At 40.5% G+C, this 22988-nt stretch overlaps 2 protein-coding genes across 8 annotated transcripts in view; one reads left to right on the forward strand and one right to left on the reverse strand.

Moving 5' to 3' along the window:
• LOC310841574 (uncharacterized protein) overlaps window positions 1–6034 on the reverse strand; it is a 30363-nt gene extending 24329 nt beyond the window's left edge. For 4 of the 7 annotated variants that reach the window (XR_014562553.1, XR_014562555.1, XM_083732879.1 and 1 more), the window contains exon 1: window positions 5845–6034. Coding sequence is in view for 2 of the 7 variants with exons in the window: in XM_083732879.1 (XP_083589005.1) it covers window positions 5845–5941 (97 nt within the window). In the remaining 5 variants the exon portion in view is untranslated. Of the gene's footprint in view, window positions 1–5502 lie in introns of all 7 variants that reach the window. The other 3 variants (XM_083732883.1, XM_083732882.1, XM_083732881.1) reach the window with 3 other exon arrangements.
• Window positions 6035–6119: 85 nt separating this feature from the next.
• Window positions 6120–22988, forward strand: part of TTC27 (tetratricopeptide repeat domain 27) — a 91264-nt gene continuing 74395 nt past the window's right edge. Inside the window, exons 1-6 of the mRNA XM_083732300.1 lie at window positions 6120–6415; window positions 8494–8677; window positions 10697–10826; window positions 11385–11525; window positions 15257–15359; window positions 18166–18330. Coding sequence (XP_083588426.1) covers window positions 6325–6415; window positions 8494–8677; window positions 10697–10826; window positions 11385–11525; window positions 15257–15359; window positions 18166–18330 — 814 coding nt within the window. The 5' untranslated portion in view covers window positions 6120–6324. The remainder of the gene's footprint in view (window positions 6416–8493; window positions 8678–10696; window positions 10827–11384; window positions 11526–15256; window positions 15360–18165; window positions 18331–22988) is intronic.

Below are 22988 nucleotides of genomic sequence, written 5' to 3' on the forward strand. Positions count from 1 at the left end.
AGAAGTCAAACCTAAGTATTATGGAGAAAGATTTGGATGGGACCTACGGATGGGATCTATTAGGCAATTTTGGTTTCTCACTTTTCCCCATCTTCAGTTCAGTTCCCCACATTTCCACATCAGTTTGTGAATTCTTTTTAAAGAAATTTCTCATGAAAATTCATCTATATTTTAGTGCCAATTTCTCCTAATACACACAATTTGTATGCAAGTTTTGCCAACGTACCAATTTTTGAAAAACAGATATAATGCAAAAAAATGTGTGTGTGTGTGTATGCTAATATCTGCAACTTTTATGTACCCCAGTATACACATTTTTGTACACATTACTTGACTGCAGAACTACGTTTCAAAATTCAGAGAAGTGTAAATTTCAAAGGATGAGTGGCTGTGTTTTGGTTTGTTTATTGATTTGGAAAGTGTACATTTGGTAGGTTCACCTTTAAATGTAAACTGAATTTAATTTCTTCCCCCATTCCTGGCAGCACCTCTTTTCTACCACATCAGAGCGATACAGCTCTAGATGCCATTGTTTTCCATTTAAAGTGAGAAATTGTTTTCGCAGCAAGAAACACACGCTCTCTTCTCATTTCCATAGCTTAGTATTTTCACAAGTAATATATTAACAACCTGCAAATGAGATTTAAATAGAAATGACCCTTATTTTGTTTCAGAAACAAACAAATGGTGTTAGAGTAAAATCTGTCCACATCACAGATGACAGAAAGTCATGACCTTTGCCTCCCTGTAAGATTCTGTTCAAATGTGGAAGCATGTCAAAAAAATCACTGCATTCTAAAATTGGCTATTATACATTTTAAAAAAGAAATAATAGTGCACAATTTGTCCAAGAATGCAGTACACGACTGCGTCTTGGACAAAACACCAATAGCAATTAACATTAATAAAGAGTCATAGAGCTCAATATTAAAACAGCAAGCGATCCCAGCCAGGTTGTAATCATGTCTAATAGCAGAAAGGACATTCAGCTCTCCTTGTTTACCAAAGACCTTGACAACCTTTATGAAGGACTGTCTTGGAAAAGAGACGGTGACCTCCTTTGTGTTCAAGATTTTTTCTTTCCCCGCCCCCAATGAATATATGGCTCATTAGTCAATGTTATAAGACAGCCAACCTTGAGATGCACTCATTTAATATGGAGTCAAAACTGTCAACAGAAGGAGGCCCTTGACATCTTCCTGCCCTCCTTTGGTCCATCAAAAAGGGGAAAGATAGATTTAGATTGATTGATGGGGTTGGCTGAATGTCAATAAAGCTGGCTTCCTGCCAGTGATTATAATTTGTAGCCCTCATTCCTCAAATAACTTGTGTTTCAGACAAGAAGTTGGCAGGAGACACAGGTCCTGATCCAAGGAGAACAAACCATATACACTAAAGCAGGCTTTCTTTGTCTATAGCTTGAAATCCAAGGTTGGGTCTTCACAAAACAGAAAAAGGTCACATTGCCAGGCGTGCTTTTGCATGAAATCTCTGGATTGCCAGAGAATGACAATCCATCAAGGACTTGCTCTTCAGCCAAAAGTTTTGAAATTCTCTGTGAAAGAGCTGCTAAATAACTAAAGACTGAAGATAAATAACAAGTGGTTCTGCCTCAGCCATCTTCATGGTTTTAAGACAAATTTCATAATCCTAAATGAAATAACCGATGTACCAATTTGAGCTGTCTTGTGCTTGTGCTTATGTAGCCAAAACCGGAGCACTGATGCACAAAAGTACAGAAGACTCAAGGTAATGCTGAGGTACACACAAGTGCAAGGGTGAAAATGAAAATGGGAACTCCAAAATAATTCCATGCATAACTCCAAGGCATGAATGTTGAGAGATTGGAGAGTGAGGGAATGACAACTGAGTGGGAAAGGGAAATAGAATAAAGAGGCTGGATATATGATCAATACACCCACACACCCTGGCAATCAGAGATAACAACTCATTCTCAGCCACCTGTAATGTCTTTTTAAAGCAGTCAGCAAGCCTTCTGCTATAGTATTCCATAGGCTCCAAATCAATGCAGAGTACTATCAATAACTATACTTAAACCACAAATCAGCAATCCTGGATCACATCTTTGCAAATTGGTTATCATCTGTGTTTATCTGAGGGAGACAGTTACCTTCAAGCATATTATGACTGGCAGACCTTACTATATCAAACAAAACATCACTTGCAGGTCCTGCAATGTAATTTACATTGCTGAGTGGAAATGTCTATGATGACATGTTCAGTATGTGTGTAAAACAACAACTGATCTACACACATATTTTAGGAAGCACAAGTTTACAGTCTTAATGAAAAATTGGAACAATCAGTTGCAAAGCAGTTCAATTCAGATGACCACCACTGAGCTGTCTCTGCAACAGAGACGCCACCTGATTCAAAACCACTGGAAGTAAGAGAAAACTTGTGGAGACCTAGACTTGATACCTTACTACCATATGGCCTAAACCCTGGGGATAGAACCAAAGATGCCCATGTCCATGTATTTTAATTTATAAATCATTTAATTTAATTTATAAATCATTTCCTTTGAAGCATCTCAAAGTGATGGCCCAATGCATTAAAACATATAGAAAAGAACATACAGAAAAAAACAATTACAAGAATAAAAGTTTAAAAATACATATATATTTTTAAAGTTCAAATACAATACAAAAATCTGTATCAGTACAATACAGATACAGTAAAAATCTCCACTTGTAAAACTTATTGAAAGAGGAAGGTCTTCAACAGGCATATACATATGTAAGCTATCAAGGGGCTCCAGTGGATGTAAGGGGAGTACTAAAACATGGAACCAGCACTGAGTATAGGTTAGGGATCTTTTAAAAGTACATTGAATGGTAAGTACTCTTGATTGTACTTGAATGTCTACCAATTTTGATTTTAAAATTATCCCTTAAATTAGAATCTTCTTATTCCCTTCTCTTTAGGAAAGCCAGAGGCCACACTATTATTTTTATAGAGCAGGAAACCCATACATGCTCCAATGAAATAGTATTCATTTGGGCATTTAATTGTAAATGGTTTAATTAGAATATTCCATTACTTATCTTACTATTATTCATGCGGACTGATTCCCTATTACGCTGTTTATAAAAGCCTTATAAGCTACGTTTTGCACAGTCACTATGTTGTGATTGGATGATATGCTTGTGATACATAGTCCAAAAAATTATTTTCCATATAAATCCTACAATAGTTGGATTATCACCACCTACTTCCAAAGGGGTTGTCTGTTCAGCAGCAGAAGAAAAATTCTAGAGATGCTTGTGAAATACATTCACTGGTGTGGCAATATGGTGTTAATGACTGGATACTATGAACTGCTTAGAAAACAGAAATGCAGGACTGGCCCCAATGGTGTTTCAATGGTTCAGCAGAGTATTTTGATGTTGCTGTACCAGTATCAGACACCAGATGGGACCTCTGCCACATTAAATATCAATGAGTGAAAAGGCAGGTGGCAGAGTAGTGGCACACAGGTGGGGTGGAGCTGCCCTTCCAACACTTGCCCCATTGCTGCTTAGCAGGACAGGGCTGAATGGTAGTAAAGTTGGGGCTGCGACAGTACACCAGTGAGAACACAAGACTGGCGGTGATCCTACTGATGCAATCACATGACTATGATCTCACCACTGCCCTGTTATTTATTATTATTATTATTATTTAAATTTATACACTGCTCTATACCCTCAGGTCTCAGGGCGGTTCAACCATTCCAACCATGTTTAAGTAAACAGCTGTCACACCACTGTCAGGAGGTTGGCTATGCCTCACCCCCCCTCCACATACACACAGAGAGATACAGGAGTGGGGACACCACACTTATGGAAAAGCTCTTGAAACAACTGTGACAACTGTTTGGTGCAACTGTCACTGTGATAATTAGGGTACAACATCAAAACATGTCACGGTGCCATTAATACGCCATCCTATTTTCTCAACACCAATTAAGGTTTATCTCCAGGTGCAGTGTAAATGGCTCTGAAATCTTAGGACAGGCTGAAAAATGATTTTAAAAACAGAACGTGTTCGTCAGTACCAACTTTTCCCATGAGCAGCAGCAGAACTGCTGTGATGTGCACTTTTATTTCCCCATGTCTGTTGGATTTTTGTTTCAATTCTCTCGGGTTGCTTATTTACTTATTTAATTATTTGTTTTAGCTTGCTATTGTTATATATATATATATTTGTATGAAAGCCACTCTAATAATACCTGTTTATGTATAATATCTTAATTAAACTTTCTAGTCCTTTGGGTGGTAGAAGAGGAAATGCAGGAAAACCCTAGAACTGGAAACAAGACAATATAATCTGGTTGAGTTTCATGCATTGCTCTCCTAAGCCTTGTCCACATGAATGTTCTTGGCTGCCACACCCTGCTCCTCTACTGTCCACTCTGCTCTGTTCTGTGGCTTTGATGTGTCTCCAATGAAAATAAGGGAACTGCACAGGGCTGACCCAATCATGAGAGGTAATGAGACCACTTAGATGGCTGGTGGGAGGTGGCTGGAGGGGTGTGTGGCAAATTGGCACACGCCTTGGCCCTTCACTCACATCACTATCGGCCACCAATGCTGCTGATGCTGCCAGTGCCATCACCCACCGACTTGGTGAGGCAAGAAGTGCCCTTTCCACCTCTTCCTTGCTGCTTCACTCTGAGGAGGGACTCACCTGGCCCTTCGTCAGAGCAAAGCAATAAAGAGGCGGTGGAGGGAGTAGTGGATAAACCATTGGTGCCACTGCTAATGTGGTGGTGGCCAAAAAAAAAGAAGTCAACGAGAAGGAATGGGTGGGCAGGGGAAAAGGACAGTGGTGCCACAAGGAGAACTGGAGAGAAGCAGAGCCACTAACCACCCCCAGCCACACAACTGCTTGCACTACCCCAGTGACAATCTGAGAGAGCAATGGACTTTCTAGCCCGTGGCTCTGGAGCTGCTACCAAAAAGAAAAGCAGCAACCCAACAGAATTACACACACACACTTCACTTTTTGCAAAAAGATAGGCATATTTTGATTGGATTGTGGACAGTGAGTATGAGAGGTGTGTGCTTCAACACCAGGCAATGATGTCCTGCCACCCTCTTCCTCTTTGCAAAGTGTTCATCCTTAGGAAGGGAAAGTGCCAAAGTTGCCTTATGCAGACTCCAAGAGCAAAACACTTGCCTCACCTGAACACATTTTTAAATTTACACACACACACACACACACACACAGAGAGAGAGAGACTACTTCTTTAAAAAAAAAGTGGGGGAAAGAATCCTCACAAAGCAGCAAATAAAAACCCATATTAAGCAGACCCTTCAGTCCAAGGCTGGTCCAATAAATATTGTTGTCTAAGGCAAAGGACAAAATGGTGCCTCCCACTCTCTTTCCCCATATAGAAGCCAACTGGAGTAGCAGTTTAATTTTGATTTAGCACTGGGGAGGGGACACTTTATCCTGCCTTGAAGGAAGGCCCTCTGACTTAAAGAAGGAACCCACCTGCAGCTTAGTGCTCCAAATGCTTGCCTGCTGCTCCTCATCCCTCAGCACCTCCTGCCGCAGAAGCCACTTTGCTCAGGTAGGGCGACTCTGCCTATGTCCTCTTTGCTCCCCTCTACACTGGTAGGCAGACACAGATATTATTGCAGATAGGGCTTTCTTTTCGGTGGGAACTCACGAGAACTCAATTCCAGGACCTCTCAGGTGGGAGCCATTGCCATTCTGAGAGAACAGGTGTTCATGGTGAGTTCTGGCACCTCCTTTTCTAGGAAAAAAACCAGGCACTGATTGCAGACACCTTGAACCCATACGCCTTTTAGTGAGAAAAACTAATACAAGCACCTACAACTCGTGATGCAGCTATGGAGGAAGCCTCGCTTGCAGGGCTTCCTATACAATAAGCGGGTTTAGGGCTCTGGTCGAGTTGCCGCGCCAACATCCCTCGCGCGCGTCTACCCGCTGCTTGAGAGTCGCCCCGCGCAACCGACACGTGCCAGCTGGAGCCGCACAGGTCTCCGCGTTCCTTGCCACGTGCGGCGTGCGCGCGCAACCCTTTCCCTCTCACCCATCTCCCGGCCCGAGAAGAGGTTTTCCGCCAGCACCTGACGCCGAACGGCGTCGTTGCGCATGCGTTTCTGCCCTCTCTCCCACCGACCGACCCGCCCACCTCTCCCAGGTTGCTTCGCGCGACTGGCATGGCGGCTCCCTAAGGCCGCCTAGTGCACATGGGTTAGACTGGCCACGCGTCAAAAAAAAAAAAAAAAAAGGCAAGGAAGCGGCTTCTCCTCGGTCTCGTCTGTAGAGCAGGAGCGCGTTGAGAAAATGCGGGCGTTGGAGCGTGTGTTGCTGAGGGGCTTCCCCAGCGCAGCGGAGTCGCCGCGGTGGAAGCAGAACGAGGCGGCTTCGGCTGAAGGTAAGGCTTCCGCGAGCCAGAGGCAGCCTTCGTCGCTCATCCTCAGGCGCGCCTTGCCTCTCGCCCTGGCAGCGGGGTGGGAGCCCTGTCAAAGCGGCGCTTCATCCTGCCTCCCCTTGCCCTGGTACCTCCGTGAGTGGGAAGTGGGAACAGCGGGCAGCGTGTCCGCGTGTGTCTCCCAAAGGGAGTAGTCGCTGGAGTTACTTCTGCTGCAATCCTGTCAGTCGTTGAAGGTGCGAAGGGTATAGTGCTGGGTGAGAGCGGGCTGAACCTAAGACATCAAGCTTAACCCATCTAAGAGGCAGTTGTCAGTGCTGCCGGCTTGTGTTCCGGGATGGATAGGAGACAAGGAGTCATGGGGGCGTGGAGAGGCAGTGAGTCTGACACCCAACAATCAGTAGATAGCATTGTCACTTTTTCTCCTCTCCCCCGAAAAATAAAATGGAGGTTTCACGTATTTGAGCTTCAGTAGTGGGTACAAATGTCGCTCGTTATGATATAGACTACCCCTGGGATGCCGGGGCATTGCGTTGCTTCGTAAATGATTGATCTGCCAAGTTTTTGCTAACCTTTATTATAACTTAAGTATGTCATGCTATTTCATGCTTACTGTCTGACTGTTACAGTCGCAAAAGCCTTTAGTGATCCTCCTCTCCATACTGTTGTTGCCACAGAGACTATTTCCAGTTCAGAATTTTTCTGATCATGGAATGCAATAGCCATGTATTAACAGTGCAATATTTTGTAAACCTCATGAGATGCGCTTGCATGACAAGTTGCTTTTAACTGGTGTTTTGAGCAGTGCTGTTTTTCTAGAAAAAGAGGTGCCAGAACCCACCATGAGCACCTCTCTCATTCTCTTTAGAATGGCAATGGCGCTCACTTGAGAGGCGCCAGAAAGTTATTCCTTAACTTTGTTTATTAGAGGTCTGTAAAGGTGACAGTATATATCAGGTTGGATTTCTAACATAGAGGCCCAGTTTGGATTATCATTCAAGGTTTCAAAAACCTTGGTTTATGAGCCTGTGAATGAGCGTTTGGCCCAAGCACTCTTTCCCTGCCTCTTCCCTTTTCCCATTGCACACTGTTTTCTGTGGGAAATCCGGTTCTGTAGCTGCTGTCCTAAACTACAGTTCCCTGCTGCATCCAAGCTGGGGAACTCTGCATAGGAGCCAACTCCTAAGGGCCAAGGTCCCTTTGCCCCTCCCAAAATAAAGTTGATGAACATTGCCATTCAAGTGGTGTGAGTGCACAGTGTACTGTGATCAATTATGTGAGTAGGGTTTACCTACCCCCCCTTCCAAATATTGTATTCAAGTTGGCATCCTTGGGCCCAAGTACGTGAAGGAGTGCCTTCGAGCACGATGCACCCCCCCCCTTTGGGCTATGGCACTCCCCCTTAACTAAGATTCATTTGTCACCCATATATTTAGATGCCAACATAAAACATATTTATTTTCCCAGGGTTTTGGTAACTAGCTGCATGTTTTAACAAAAAGGGGTTTTTTTGTCCACCACTTTGTGTCTTAAAGGTTGTTCCTAATCAGTCAATGTTTTAAATGATTGTTCTGTGATGCTGTGTGTGTGTGTGTGTGCGTGTGTGTGCGTGTGTGTGCGTGTGTGTGTTGTTAGCCACCCCGGGGTCTTCAGGGAAGGACAGCATATAGTAACCATAGTTAGATATAATACACATTGCTGTCTGAAAGAGGGCCTTGTAGGACCATCAGGTCCAGAATCTAAAATTACCTAGCTGCACCACTGCTTGCAAAGAATGTGTGAGGGTTAAGAGCAAATGATTAGAAGCCTAATGTCTGGACAGCTGGTTCTTGTTTACAAATTTCAGTCTCTTTAAAATCTTTGTTGTAAGCACACCATAAGAGTCCAGCATGAATGCTGTTTTAATTTAGTAAATGTCAGTGGGTATTTTTCTAAAGCACCCCAACTTCTTTTCCTCTGATATGAGATGTCTTAGAATGCAACACTATAATTGTATAGGATTAAGTCTCTTTGAAGTAAGTTACACTTGCATCGAGTATACAAGATAGGATTCTTAAGACTTTCATTGTGTTTTATTTTAGAGAGTGGGTCCTTGTTGCAGTTGTTGTTGGAAGGGAATTATGAGGCTGTTTTACTAAGTAAAGCAGTTCAGGATATTTTCACAACACCTGAAGTAACAGAAGAGGATACCATTGCCAGCTACTTAGAAAAGCAGATTCAAGATTATCTGGACTGTTCTTCTGCAGATACGGATCCTATGGAAAGGTAAAAATAATTATTTGAAGAAGAAATTTATTTTTCATACTTGATGGTATAAAAATAACAATTTCAAAATAAAACAGCTATTCTGAACACACCCTAGTGTACTATCTCAGAAATTATGGGTTGTTAAGTCTTTTGAATATTTAGTGTTCAGATTTTTCAGTTTCTCAGGCATACCAGTGGGGCAGAACTGACCCCCAAACCTGTAAGAACAAAAAGCATTGCCCCCCCCTACTAAATTAATGGGGAGGGGTTAACACATCACAAGGCAATGTACAATTATTGTTGAGGCCTGCCTTGAACATGCAATTATGGAGTTAATTATAAAACAAAAGTTTTATTATTCTTTTCAGAGCTGTCATGCTTTAACCTCTCATGTTTCACCTTACCTGTAGACAGAGGGTTAAAAAGAAAAAGCAACATGAATTATGAAAATAATTTGTAGGATCAATGCAAATCTGTAAATCCTGCAATGTGTTTTCAGTAACCCTAGTAACTGTAGACGTCTGTTGTAAGAAAACTGCAAGGATTTACTATGACTATGAGACATATAAAACACTTTGTGCCATTTTCCTATGTGTACCTCTTGAACCTTTTGTGTTTGTATCATGGTTTTTTAGCCATATTATATTGGGGCTGATTTGTTCTGATTTCCTAGTTTTTGGTGGGCAACCACATGGGAGAACACATTGAAATATTCTGAATCAAAACTGAACAGCTCTATTTGTCCTCCATGACAGCAGTCTAACAAAGAAGTATGTGTGCACATAGTTGGGCTTATTAAAAAGTTCTACTGCAATCAGTTGTATTCATGAAAAACCAAGCTGCTTCTTAATTCAAATCTTAAGTATGCTTCCTGCGTCGTTGTTGCTGCTGTTTGCATTGCAATTGCTAAGAACTTTAATGTTGAGATTTCAAAGTGGGTTGCTTTTTAAGGCTTCCCTGGTATTTAAGGGAGGCATAAACAAAGGCAGAGAACAGAAGCAGAAAAACAGAAATGAAGAGCTGTGAAGATAAATAAGAGACAGATGGAAGCATAATGAGTGAGATCCAATGTATTCTGAGTGGACATCCACTTGAACAACTTGGCTTCTGCTTCCTCTTCTCCCCACTCGCAGCTCCCCAAGCACCCCCAGAATCTGCACAGGAGGGTTGGGGACCCCACAGAGCAGATTTTAAAGCTGTGCATGCGGGAGGAGAGAAACTACAAGTTCTATTGCACAAGCAGATTTCCATTGTGTAAGCAGGCTGCCACAGTTGGGTCTCACCCAGGTGGAGTCATGTACAATAGCCCCATCTGAGGAATAAATATGCGTCTGGTTATTGGGATCAAACTCATTATTTTTACTTCTTGGTCTTGATTGTTATAATTGGCAACTGTTGTGATTCACAGATTGCTTTTCCATGGCATACTGACAACCTGTGCAGATGGGGCAGGTCTGTGCTTCTCATTGATGGCATTCCTATTTTAAGAGGTTAGGTGCATAATAAGATTTGTTTGGTGCATTGGGTGAATGAACATAGCTGACTCTGTGCTGCCCTACATGTTTTAGAATGTGTACAGGCAATTTCGGCCTTTTATGTTCCATCTCCTTATGCATCTAGCCATGCAACAACCTCTGATAAATCCAGAGATAATTTTATTTTCTCAGTTTGAGGGAGATTTCCTGCCCTCCTTCTGGTTTGGGAGAAGGGTAGAGGATTCCTCCATTACTTAAGCTAAGTTTGGAAACCATTTTTATCTGTCAGTAAAAAAATATAATTGATAAGTCAGTTCAGTTCTCAAAACACGTCAGGAAAATAAAATCTTACAACCTTCCTTGAACAATTGAGTTAAATGTTCTTCAGATGGATATGTTTTCATGCAGATTTGTAACTGTTCCATTTTTTTGGGTGCATCTTCCATCTTTTAAACTAAAGACTTGCATAGAAGGAACAGGACAATTTCTACCTACTATTTATTTATTTATTTATTTATTTATGGCTGTATCAGTAAAAATGGAATTGTTTATTGTCTTGCAGGCAAAGTGTGGTGTTTCTACTTGGTGTGGGGAGCCTTCAGTTGTTTGTACAGAGCAACTGGACTGGGCCCCCTGTTGAATTGCAACCTCAGGACTTTTTGCAAACTGTATTACTAGAACAATACGGCGAGGTACTGTTCTCTTCTCTCTCCACCACCATCACCCCACTCCCCAGAACAATAGTATAGTCACTGTCTTTTAGTGGAAAAATATTGATATACATCATGCTGATCTTATCTTGCTAGGTGCAAAAATAAAAATGGGGAGAATTGCTGCAGGTGATCTTTTATTTTCCTCATGCTGAAACTTCTCCTCAGAAATGGTTTGGCATCGTCACAGAAGTTAAAGATGTATAGAGATTGTGCTCAGCTTAGCTGTACATTAGAGAGAAACCTTCAACCTGCAGTGGAAGAATCCATTTTGCTTTGATTTTAATGGCCAATTTGCATACAGCATGCCATGTATAAGTTCAGGAATTATTGACAATGAGAGGCGAAAGGAAGGATTCATGGTTTCAAAGCACCATTTGCAATGTCAACTTTCACCTGTGTTTGAATTTCTGTATTGTATAAAAACATTTCGAGGTGAATGGGCTAAAGTAAATTGGTGTGTGCTGCACACAAATTTTGCTTCCTCTTGAAGAGTAATTTGAAGTTGCTTAAAGTGAGTTTCTTGTTTTCTCCTTCCAGCCCAGTACATTGTCTACAGCTGTGCTGAGTCTGCTGGTTCTAGATGGTGAATCGATCTATAGCCTGACTTCCCATAGTGTCTTGCTGATGCTAGCTAGAGCAGTGCTTGTGAATTCAAGGCATAAGCTAGAAGCTATACAGGTAAGGGGGGGGGGGAAACACGAGGAAATACTTATGCTTGTTTGCAGCTATCAGTGGGCTTATATTATTCATATTGTTCCTTGTACCATATGTGTTTCTTGAGTAACTGTGGGAAGCAGGACTAAGGCTTGGAGGTTGAAAGCCACAGTGTAGTGAAAGGGTATGGCATGCAGGGTCAAATTAGTGAGAAGGTACTGAGTTGTAACCTGGGAGCAAGTTGGGAGAAAGCAGAAAGGCAAGCAAATCCTCAGTTGTAGTAGCTTCAGTGGTAGCTGCAGGAACAAGACTTCCTTGCTTGTTGTTCCTGAGGCAGCCACTCATATTTACTGTCTGGCTCTCTGACCCCACTTGGTGTGCTTTCTCAGAGTGACTCAAAACCTCATTAGTTTGCACCTGGCTTCTTCCCCCAAGTTCGGCAACACAGTGGTTGATGATGATTTACATGATGCTGTTCCTGGTGTCCAGTCACAGGCTCTGAACCATTCATTCATTCATTCATTTAAAAGTGTTTCTAAACTGCTTAATTTTTTTAAAAAAAATCTATAATTTTTAATACTACTTTTTAAATATATACTTAAAAAATGTATAATTTTGTACAATTTGTAAAAAGGAAAAGAAAATGAGTTAACAAAAATGCAACCCAAAACTAATAAAGCAGTATAATGTCCCAGGGAGCTTTGGCATTTTGAGTAGGCTATTCTGCAGTACTTTTACCTTGTGAACAATCAACCTGGAGATGGTTGGATCTGTGCTCCTTAGTGCCTGAAGGAGGCTCTGTCTTATATTCCTGTGCTGGGCTAGTTCTGTGGGCTGTGACAGAGTACTGTGAAGCACTTGTGAGTTGTGGCAAAGTACTGTGAAGGATCCCTGATGCACAATATTAAAACCTATTTTCCCCCCTTCACTGGTAACACATTGCTGTTCCACTCATTGTGCATTTATGAACATTCATTTCTTGCCTTGGGCCTCTAAACAGTCACACCAAATAGTATAAAGGAAATAAATGCCACCATGGAATAGGTGAAATGTTTTAAATGCAATTCTATCACTGTATTTCTTTCAACCAAGTCATAACAAAACTCTTTCCGGTCTGTGCTCAGAAAAGGGAAATACTTCTGCAAATACAGTAGCAAACCAATATCACCCTTATGGTACTTGCCGGACATTATGTCTTCAGACAAAATCAGCCATTCAGTTGTGAATATTCTTTGCCTTTTCAGTGTATTGTTTGATTCTGTTTATTTTAATGATAATTTTTACAGTAGTCTATGCATTTTTTCTGTGCTGCACTTTAATGATATATATATTCCTGCTCTAAGACCATTTGGTGTAGTGCAGATTATAAATTATAAGTGACAAATTTCTTCTGATTGGACAGCATGGAGCATATCTTTTCAGTCTGTAAATCCCAGCAGACTGCAATAGAGTCCCGACTGAAAATAATCTCTAGGGGGTTTTACATGGTAGGAAGTATAAGATGGAGTTCATTATGTCCTCAACTGCAGTTTGGCAGCATATGCACAGTCACTGTTTGTTCTTACAGTGGTATATCTGTTGTTTCAATTTCTTATGCACAACTTTAAAAAATAAATCACAGTCTCAAGTGGATCCTGATATTGTATATTAAGTGACAAAGGGCACTTTCTGAAAGCATGATCTCACGAACACTTCCCTGTGGGAAAAGGAAGTGGAAGCCCCTGGAAATACTTTTGCTACTTATCAGCAGTCAGGACCCTGACACAGAAGATCATGAAGACCAGCAGGGCAAACAGCAAAGGTGCTGAACCCAGGCCCTAGCACTAACATGGGCAGAGCCAGACACATACCCACACCCCACGAGATGGCATCAGCTGTGTCATATTCCACTGAGGAACTGATCCCTGTTACACCAGGGGGCTTGCATTTTCTGCCTGATCACCGACACAGGCATCACAGAAGGCAGGAGCTGATCTAGACATATTCAAGGAGATGACTATCAATGGCTGCCTACATGGTTGGAGGCAGTAACGCTTGCGAATGCAAGTTGCTGGAGACCACAGGAGTAGAGAGTGCTGTTGTACTCAGGTCCTCCTTGCGAATTTCCCACAGGCATCTGGTTAGCTACTGTGAAAGCAGGATGCTGGTCTAGGTGGACTGGGAAGGCTCTTATTACATTCTTAACTTCAGGATTCCCACCACCCTTTTCCTAATAGCCACTTTCTTTTACTTGTCTTGCCAACCAAAGCCAGAGTAAATCTACGGCCTTAATACAGACATGATGCTAAAACATGGTGTAGTGTTATGAGGAAGAGCAGGAATGACTTTGTACACTCCTCCGCAGATGAGAAAAGGAAGTTTAAACCTTCCATTTGTGGTTTCCTATTTTTCAAACTGTGGTTTGAATAATTCAGTCCAAGTGAATTGAACCACCAAACCTTGTTGTAAATTGTGTGGTTTGAACAAACCAGAATGGCCAAATGGTCAGGGATGATGGGAGTTCTAGTCCAATGACTCCTGGCACCACATTGCTTCAGGCCTGTCCATAATAAACTGGTTTTGTGACCTTGTTGTTCTGGGTGTTGGGAGTTGTTTAAATATCAGTCACAGTCTTAAAAAAATTCCATATTGGGCAGCAATACATAGTCGTTTGTTCTTATTGTGTTCACATAATGATGCTTGATAAATGAAAAGCTGAAATATTAGTGAACATCCAAAAGAGGCCAAAAGTTACTTTTAAAAAACAAGTGTTTTTTATCTGGGTTGTTCCTCAAGGCATGTTTTTGTATTGCAAGCTTTGGCTAACAAAATACTGCTTTTTGAATCCCTGTGGAAAACTGTAGCATTAACTGCAGGGTGGCAAAACAGCATTTACAGTCTAACATAAACTGCCTTGTAGGTTCCTGAACAAAGTGTCAAAATGTAAGAGCTGTCCTCTCTAACAGTGTCTCCTGAATAAGTACCTTATTTTATTCAGCTTGATAGCATAAGTCATATTTCATTGTGTCCTGTGTGAGACAATACAATATCCATCCTGACAGGTGTTTCTAGAACAGTTTTAATAAACAGCATGTGATTGTTCCTTGAGATATTTTTGCCCTCAAATCATGCAGTCCTTATGATGCCTATTGCAGGCGTGTTATACCATAATTGCCTTGCACTGAGCAGAAGTGGCAAAATCAAGGCTAACTAAATTTCCCATTAGATGCTCTAAAAATGGTATTCTGTTACTCCATAAGAACCTCTGTTGTCTTATTTCAGTGACATTAACAGTTTTCTGAATATTCCAAGGTTTGCAATTTTTCAGTCGTTCCTTTGGACCTCCGTTTTCCTATACTAGCTATATTGTTGTTTCTTTCTCTACAGTTTCCATTCTTGAACTAGATTATCATACGAAACTGCCTTAGATCGATTCAGATCATTAGTTTTTCTACATCTGTGCTGACTGGCATTGGCTTCCTGAGGTTTCAGACAGGAGTCATTCATAGCTCTCTTTAGGACCTTTTGTATATCATCTACCACTGAATTCCACCCTTTCCTTCCCATCCCACTGTACAAGTTCCCTTTCTAGGAATATGAACCCCGTGATCTTTGTAGAATATATTTTTCCAGGTCAGATGATCTCACTGTTACGATGAATTGGCTGTGTGATAAGGTACAATTGACATGTGAATGTGCTCATAATAAAATAGAAATGTGGGGATTTGAAACCAAGTGGATTTAATGTTTACAATATTCTTCGTTGCCGTTTTTAGACATTGCCTTGGTGGACTCTACGGTGTGTGAATATCCATCAGCAGTTGTTAGAAGAAAGATCACCTGAACTCTTTGATATTGCCCAGGCCTGTATACAACAAGGTATACTTAAAATTGACATTGGATATTAGTGGGAGAATCACACGTTGCATTCTGTTTGGATGACCATTCTTTTCCTATATTTGGGATTATTTGTTGTGGTTGTTTGATTGCTTAGTCCAGAAAGCGAATCATAAAAAGTTTCATGTGAACTATTTTTTAGGACTTCTCTCATAACCTGAGAGAACTATGAAAACAAATGAATTTCAATGCACCCTGCTATTGATTTGTAAGACATTTGCTCACTGGCTGTATTTTGATGTCACACTATACTTTAGGATTATATTCAACACTGCATGTGGAAAGATCTGCCAAGGGGAATTCCGCTTCTTCTTCTTCTTCTCTCCCCATGCATAATCTCCTCTGGAGGATCTGCTCTAAACACATGTAAAAATGGCATTAAAAAAAGTCAGGTTGAACTTTTCTAGGATCTATGCACCTTCTGTATTCAATTAAATTTGCATTTGAAATGGCGTGGTTTTAATGGATTCAATTAATGCCCTAAACATCATAACTAATTGGACTAATTCATAACTAATTCTATAACTAATTGGAAAGTTGCTTTCAGTGAGCAATATAAAGCAATGTTCTCCTTCATCCTGAAGCAGCCTGACAAGGAAGGCTATTATTAACATAGTAATTGTAGGAATAGAAAGTAGATTCTTTAAAGAAAAGATTAATTACATGTCCATCCAATGGCATTTAACCTCACTGCAGGCAGCGCTGTACAGTGGTTACCACACAGTTTTTATGGATATTGGTCCATTTTGATCTGGAAGTAAGTCACACTTTGTCCATTGGGATCCAAGTATGTATATGCAGGATTGAAGAAATAAAACAAAATGATCTCTAGCAACCTTAACTCTTTTCAAAAAATGGGGGGATGATAGTGTTATTGATTAATTAGAATAAAATCCCATTGAACACAAGAACCCTGCTTGATGAGACCAAAGATTCGTATATTTCAGCACACTATTTACCACAGTAACCAACTGGAACAGAGGCATATCTAGGCTCCCTTGCGTCCTTGGCAAGGAGCCGTATTGGTGCCTCAACCCATCCTTTGCTCCCTTGGCACTCCAAGTCAAGAGTAGAGATGCTGTAATGATTGTAATGATGTAGATGATTCTGTCATAACAAGCCAGTAAGTGTTGCAGTCTTTGTGACCTCGTTGTGTGGTTGGGTATATTTTATCCTTCTGTTCTTCCTGGACTGATGTTTTGTAACCCTTCAAAGCTTGAAATACTTTTCAAATACAGGCTCTAATTCTCCATAAATGTTCTGAGTTACCTATTCTTCTTAAAAAGGTTGTCTTTAAATAGCAGCCAGCTTACAGCAATATTAGGAGTTAATTGAAAAGATGTGTACAGTCTTGTAATTTGACAAGTACTTATTCAATCAGATGTAAATGATTTCTAGAAATGTTCTTAGCTTTGTAAGTTTCTTTATCATTTGTGTAGGAAGCAAGATAAAACTTGACTGGAGCAGATTATGGGGGAGATTTGCAGGGAGATGCAATGGGAGGAGAGCATGGGAAAGTATCATTGTGAGAGTGCAGGTCTGTTCTGCTGGCAGATAGATAAACTTGGGTGTTTTCTCTTTCTGTTTAATGTACCCGTCTCAGCTTTGTGGATAACAGCAAAGTATTATGATCTCAGTTGCTGATATCAGTGGGGCAGATAAAGATACGGCTTCATGATTTTCGGCTTTAATAACAACCTCTGTTTGAAATAGGATGTGGTTAGTGATGACTGTAAAGATTAATTGGGAGATAAAACAAATTAGCTTTATATGACAACATATTCTGGTTTGATACCAAGATTTTTCATACTTGAAAGCAGTATGTTGAAATAAATTATACTTGGCAGGTACGCTAAGCATCTTTTTATAAAAAATTACATCATTCGGCTATTACTAATATCTTGTAACTTTTAAAAAAAAATGTACCATGGAGCTCCGCCAGTTTCTTAAATAGAAAATCTTTACTAGAGCTATCATTCAATTCGTAAGTGCAGAGCAGTAATTTTTTACACACACACACACACACACACACACCGGTCCAGCTTCTTGATGCCAAATCTATAAATATCCAGTTCCCTTTGTGTTTGAAAAGGATATGAAGGCAAAGCATTATTGCATACTTACTATTCTGTTACTGTGGTAGGATTATATTACTGCTCTGTCTGGTCTACAACCTTGACCAGCTTCTAAGAATGTAAACCTTTATAAAGTGCTTTCATTATGGGAAAATGGGGCTGTTTGGGATGTATATATGCATGAGATCGATCCATTCTTGTAAATAGTTTGGCAGTTTATTTAATAAACTGCACTAGAAAATAATCCAGTATTTTCAGAAATTGATATTGGATGAAATGCTGGTACCATTTAAGGACTATAACCTTGCATGTGGTCCCTGACTCCTAATAATCCTAGACTTGTTTTTCAAGGCTGGCACTGTTTTCCCCATTGCAGGCATGATTCCCAGTCATTTTGATCATGGTTGAGATGGGAATGGCCCATGAACTCAGGTTTACCTTTGCCCTCCCTTTCTTTCTTGCATATCCCCCACCCCTGTTTTCCTAAATTTGATTACAGCAGAGTACTGTACTACTGCTGCTACTTATTATATTGCTATCCAAAGTGTGTGAAAACCTAGAGGACAAAGGAGCCATTTTAAATTTTAAAAACTGATGTTGGTGTTGTCTTGTATTGAGTGGCAATACACAAGGTGTTTTTCCTCTGCTTCTCATTTTTTCTTTCTCAGTCCCACTTCCTAGTCGCCTCAACACCCTTTTTTTTTGTTTCACAGTGTCTGAAATTGAAACTTTATTTACTGATGACGAGTGCTGGCATCTTGCTGTTCAGTTCCACCTGGAGTGCGCTTACACGTTTTTGCATTACTACGAGTATAAAAAAGCCAAAGAACACTTTCTTGCAGCCAAAGACATAACCAAGCTACAGATTAATTTAACAGGTATGTTTCTTTTCCCATTTCTTAAACATTAATATTTAACACTAACTAGGTTTTGTGTTACTTAAAAGTTGGAAAAGGAAGATAATGGAGAAAGTGTTCAAGAGTGCTATCCTGTTTCTGTGGTGCTTTATTTGGGAATTACCTTCGATGAAATCATAGAACCACAGAATAAAATTATAGAATAGTAGAGTTGCAAGAGACCCCGAGGATCATCTAATCCAACCTTCCTTCAATGCAGGAATCTCAACTGAAATTTCTGGTTTCGTTCTGGAAGTATAATTTCTAACGTAAGAAGTATGTCTAGGGAAGCTTTTAATATTTGATGCATTACAGTATTTTAATATTTTGTTGGAAGCTGCCCAGAGTGGCTGGGGAAGCCCACCCAGATGGGCGGGGTTATAAGTAATAAATTGTTGTTGTTGTTGTTGTTGTTATACCTGCTGGATCATTCCAGTGGCCCATCTAGTCTAACACATTGGCCTATTCTCAGTGGCTAACCAGATCTTTGTGGGGAAACCTACAAGGTAGTATGCAGGATCAGGGTTCAAGAACACTCCCTCTTCCTGTGATTTCCAGCAACTGGAATTCAGGTGCATATTGCCTCTTAACAGCTGAGGTGGCCACTGTGGCTAGTAGCCACTGGTAGCCATATCCTCCATGAATTTGCCTAATCTTTTAAAACCTTCCAAGTTGGTGGTCATCACTGCCTCCCATGGAAGCAAGTTTCATAGTCTAAATGTGTCCTGTGTGGAAAGAAAGTATGTCCTTTCATCTACCCTATCCTCTTCATTGATATCCCCAAGTTCTAGTGTTGTGAATGAGAGAGAGAAACTTTTTGTCCACTTTCTTGTGCCATGTGTGATTTTACAAACTTCCATCATATGACCTCTTCCTCACCTTTTCTCTCAAGTAAAAGTCCCAAATGCTGCAACCTTACCTCATGGAGGAGTAGCTCCAACCCCTTGATCGTTTTGATTGCCCTTTTCTGAACTTTGTGCTTCTTTTAGTTTTCTGCATAGGATGCCTGTTCATTAGATTGCATATGTTTCCTTGAATACTGGTTGCTGGCACAGAGGGAAGTGGGAAATGGACAGAAATCCCCTCTTCAGTTCAGAAATGTGGTCAGTCTTTAGGAACTTGGTGCATGAACTATCTCACCATTCATTGCCTCTAAAAATAAAGCCCTGTCTCAGTTGGTAGAGCATCAGGCTCTTAATCTGAGGGTCGTGGATTTGAGACCCACATTGGGCAAAAGATTCCTGCATTGCAGGGGGTTGGACTAGATCACCCGTGAGGTACCCTCCAACTCTACAATTCTAGGATTCTTCCATGATAATTGACTATTTGGCGGTTCTCTGTCTTTTTCAGCTAATTGTTTTGGTGCTGGCTCTTGTCTGCCTTATTTCTCTCCCCACTTCCCACTGCCTTCTCTTGTTTTATCTTTTAACTGGCATGTTCTGTAAAAAGCTGTATGATCTAGAGGAATTGCCAATATTGTGGGATGGGTTTACGACTTGCAGCTGGTAAGCTTTGGGTGAAGAAGGAATACTGGAGTGGGAGCATTTAGAGTAAGTATTAGCACATCAAAATACAGCTGTGGTTTGTATAAACATGACTCAGTTGGGAGTCTGCTTGCTTTGATCTCTGCCTTGCTCTTTCCAATTTTAATGTCACTGAGCCTAAGTAAGTTGCGAAGTGTGAGGATGTCATGTACAATCCTTGAAGAGATCTTCGTTTGCAAGTGACAAGCACAGTTTAATAATGGTGAATGAAATTACTTGTTTATCAGTCACAAGGTGCAACAATACAATAAAAAAAACATAATGGGGCTTTTTGCAACAAGAAAGTGTTGGCTTCTCATTCCTGTAGGAGTGTAAGTTTGACCAAGAGGCAACGCTGAGTTACTGATTTTACCTGTTAATAATGTACAAAGCTAATAGTGATCTGCTGACCTGACACATCTTGTTGAGGAAGCACCTATCACACACAGCATCAGGAGCACCAGCATTATATACCATTGGGGAGAAGAGTCATAGCTCAGCAAGAGAGCACATATTTTTCCATTTAGGTTCAATTTCCAGCTTCTTCTATTAAGAAAATTTCAGAGGTAGGGCTGGGAAAGGACCTTGTGTGCAAGACTTTGGAGAACCATGTCAGTAAGGATAAACTGAACCGGCCTAGATGGACCAATTGCCTGACTTTGCTTAAGAGAGCTGTCACCTCTTTATATTCTCAGAAATGCATCAGAGAGCACCTACCAAGTATGTTATGACAGGCGTTGCTGTGATTCTAGGGGCATAAAATTCTCAAGATTAATTACAATAAATACTTAAATCAGGATTAGGACATAGCTGGTTCATGAGCCATTCTTCTGTCCTGTTTGTTGCGCCTAATCTTTGCTCTTATTTGGGCTAGTTCTGCCTATCTGCACACAACTCATGAATTGATTTGCATCTATAGATAAACTTTCAAGTATTCATGATTGTCTTACGGAGCTAGAGTCCAGGTTCTGTTTGACTACATGCTCAGGTTAGCATAAGTTTTATGCTGCATGATAATGCCTTAGAAGTAAATGCCTATTCTTCAGTTGAATTTAAAATAATCAAGGTTTCAAACTATACTTGGCCTTTATCCATGCCTTAATGAGCAGGCCAAGTGGAACTCGAAACAGGGTGAAAAAATCAACAAATAATCAACTCTGATTGATTTAAACCTGCCGAGTTTTCAACTACAAGGACATTTGTCTTAATATAATTGTCTTCACGGAAGTTTCCTGTGAATTTGTGCCAGAAAAGAGTGGAAGAAGAATTGTACAGTTTAATTTTAAAGAGCATGTAGCACCTGCTGTACTTTAAATTATTTAGTGTGTTGATGTCAATTGGCAAGTTAAGCACAACTTCCCAAGGGTGCCATAAGCTAAGTTAACACGGTACAGCTCTTGCACAGTCCAAAGCTGATTTATTCTGTGTCAGCTTAGAGCCTAATAAACATACATTGGAAACCAACAGTTAATTATATTTTTGGGTACTTCTAAAGTTTGGAACTGGTTCAGGTTGGTCAATAGCCATTGAAAGTTGGGGCCAAACTGGATGTGGCACCAAATGCATCTTGGCATTTGAGGTACACATTTTTTGTAATGTAAATTAGTGACTGGTGGTGTTAATGGGGAATTTTCTCCCAATGAAGGAGCAGCTTCAGAGGAACCGTTGCAGGGGGGGAGGGTTAAATTGCCATTCCACACGTGATCTCAATAATTAAGTCTCCCAGATCATATTTACATTAACATGCTTGTTTTTTTAAATGCAAATATGCATTTTATGTCACCTCTAGTTTGGCCTTCCTTTGGATAATCATGAGTAACACGTCAGTACTGCTCCTTTATGTACCATGAAGGCAACATTGGGTGTTCTTGGCTAGAAAGAAGCCTGCTCAGTGGAAACTCCTGTTAACACATTTTTGAGGACATTTCACATGGTTATTGTGGTCCAAAAATATATCATGACAGTCTGCCCTTAAATGCCATACACTCTGTTTAAATCAGTAGCATAGGAGGAAGCTGAGTAAAGATCCAAAACGTGTGCATTTATTTATGGTCAGAGGGAAGGAATAGGTTATTTGGGTGTCAGTACCCAGATTAGTGAGGTTAAGTGGGACTTGTCAATGTCAAAGAGAAGATCTGTTGCTGTGGCCTCAGTGTGAGCTAATGAAGGTCTCTCGTAAGTGCTTTAGTGCTGAGGGTGAAGGGGAAAGGCTGTATTTTATCACAGTGGTGTCATGTCAGTAAAAAGGAAAACTAAGTCCAGGCAAGTCTGAATGGATTTCTTTCAGCTGAGTTTGGACCCATCAGTAGGGAGAGTGGTGGCATCCAAATTCGTAACAACAGAAGATGTTAATGCAATATGTTAAGAGCTGATAGATTTTGTTTTGACCCAGTTTACGTGCTGATTTACTAGAGAAGTAAACATCTGCTTTTGAGGCTTTGTGGTCTGACTTGCTGTAACTTGAATGAACACAAATTTAGTGTTTTTCAAAAGCATATTTTTCTGCCAATGGAAAGGAGAAAAGTATTTTCTGTTTCCATTCTGTTTGGGTTTTAAATGAGCATTGTCAGACTGAATATTTTATGAGTTAGCTATAAATCTGTACTCAACAGGGCTCAAGCTGGAGTAGCGATGATCCATAATTTAGTGGTGCCACCGTGCTATAATTAGAGAAGCTTGCCTTATAATGTGGCCAAAACTATAGCATCTCTTTGAAACTGCATGGTAAAAATAGCCCCCCCCCCCCAGTGCTTTGCTTAGTTTCTCAAGTATGATGAAATATGATAAACGACTTATTAATTTTGTACTTAGCTATGTTTGTGAAATTGTAATTTCAGTTGGGATACATTTTGGTGGAATAATTATTCCTAATTGTTTTATCATTATTTAATTATAATTACTATATAAGTTAGAGCTCCACATACATAATTCTGTATTTTATTTGAAATCTTAACTGTCAAGGCTCTGATTCTATCTGGCCACTATCAGAATCTCTGGAAACTGTTGCTGCAGTTAATATATTATCCAAGCCTGCTGCTTATAAGTCCCTAAGGCAGTATAATTGAGGAGAGCACATTCCAGTTGCCTGACAATCTCTCCCAGTGGTTTCATGTAGTG

The sequence above is a fragment of the Podarcis gaigeae genome, assembly GCF_964106915.1.
Source record: "Podarcis gaigeae genome assembly, chromosome: 3".
NCBI classification, from domain to species: Eukaryota; Metazoa; Chordata; class Lepidosauria; order Squamata; family Lacertidae; genus Podarcis; species Podarcis gaigeae.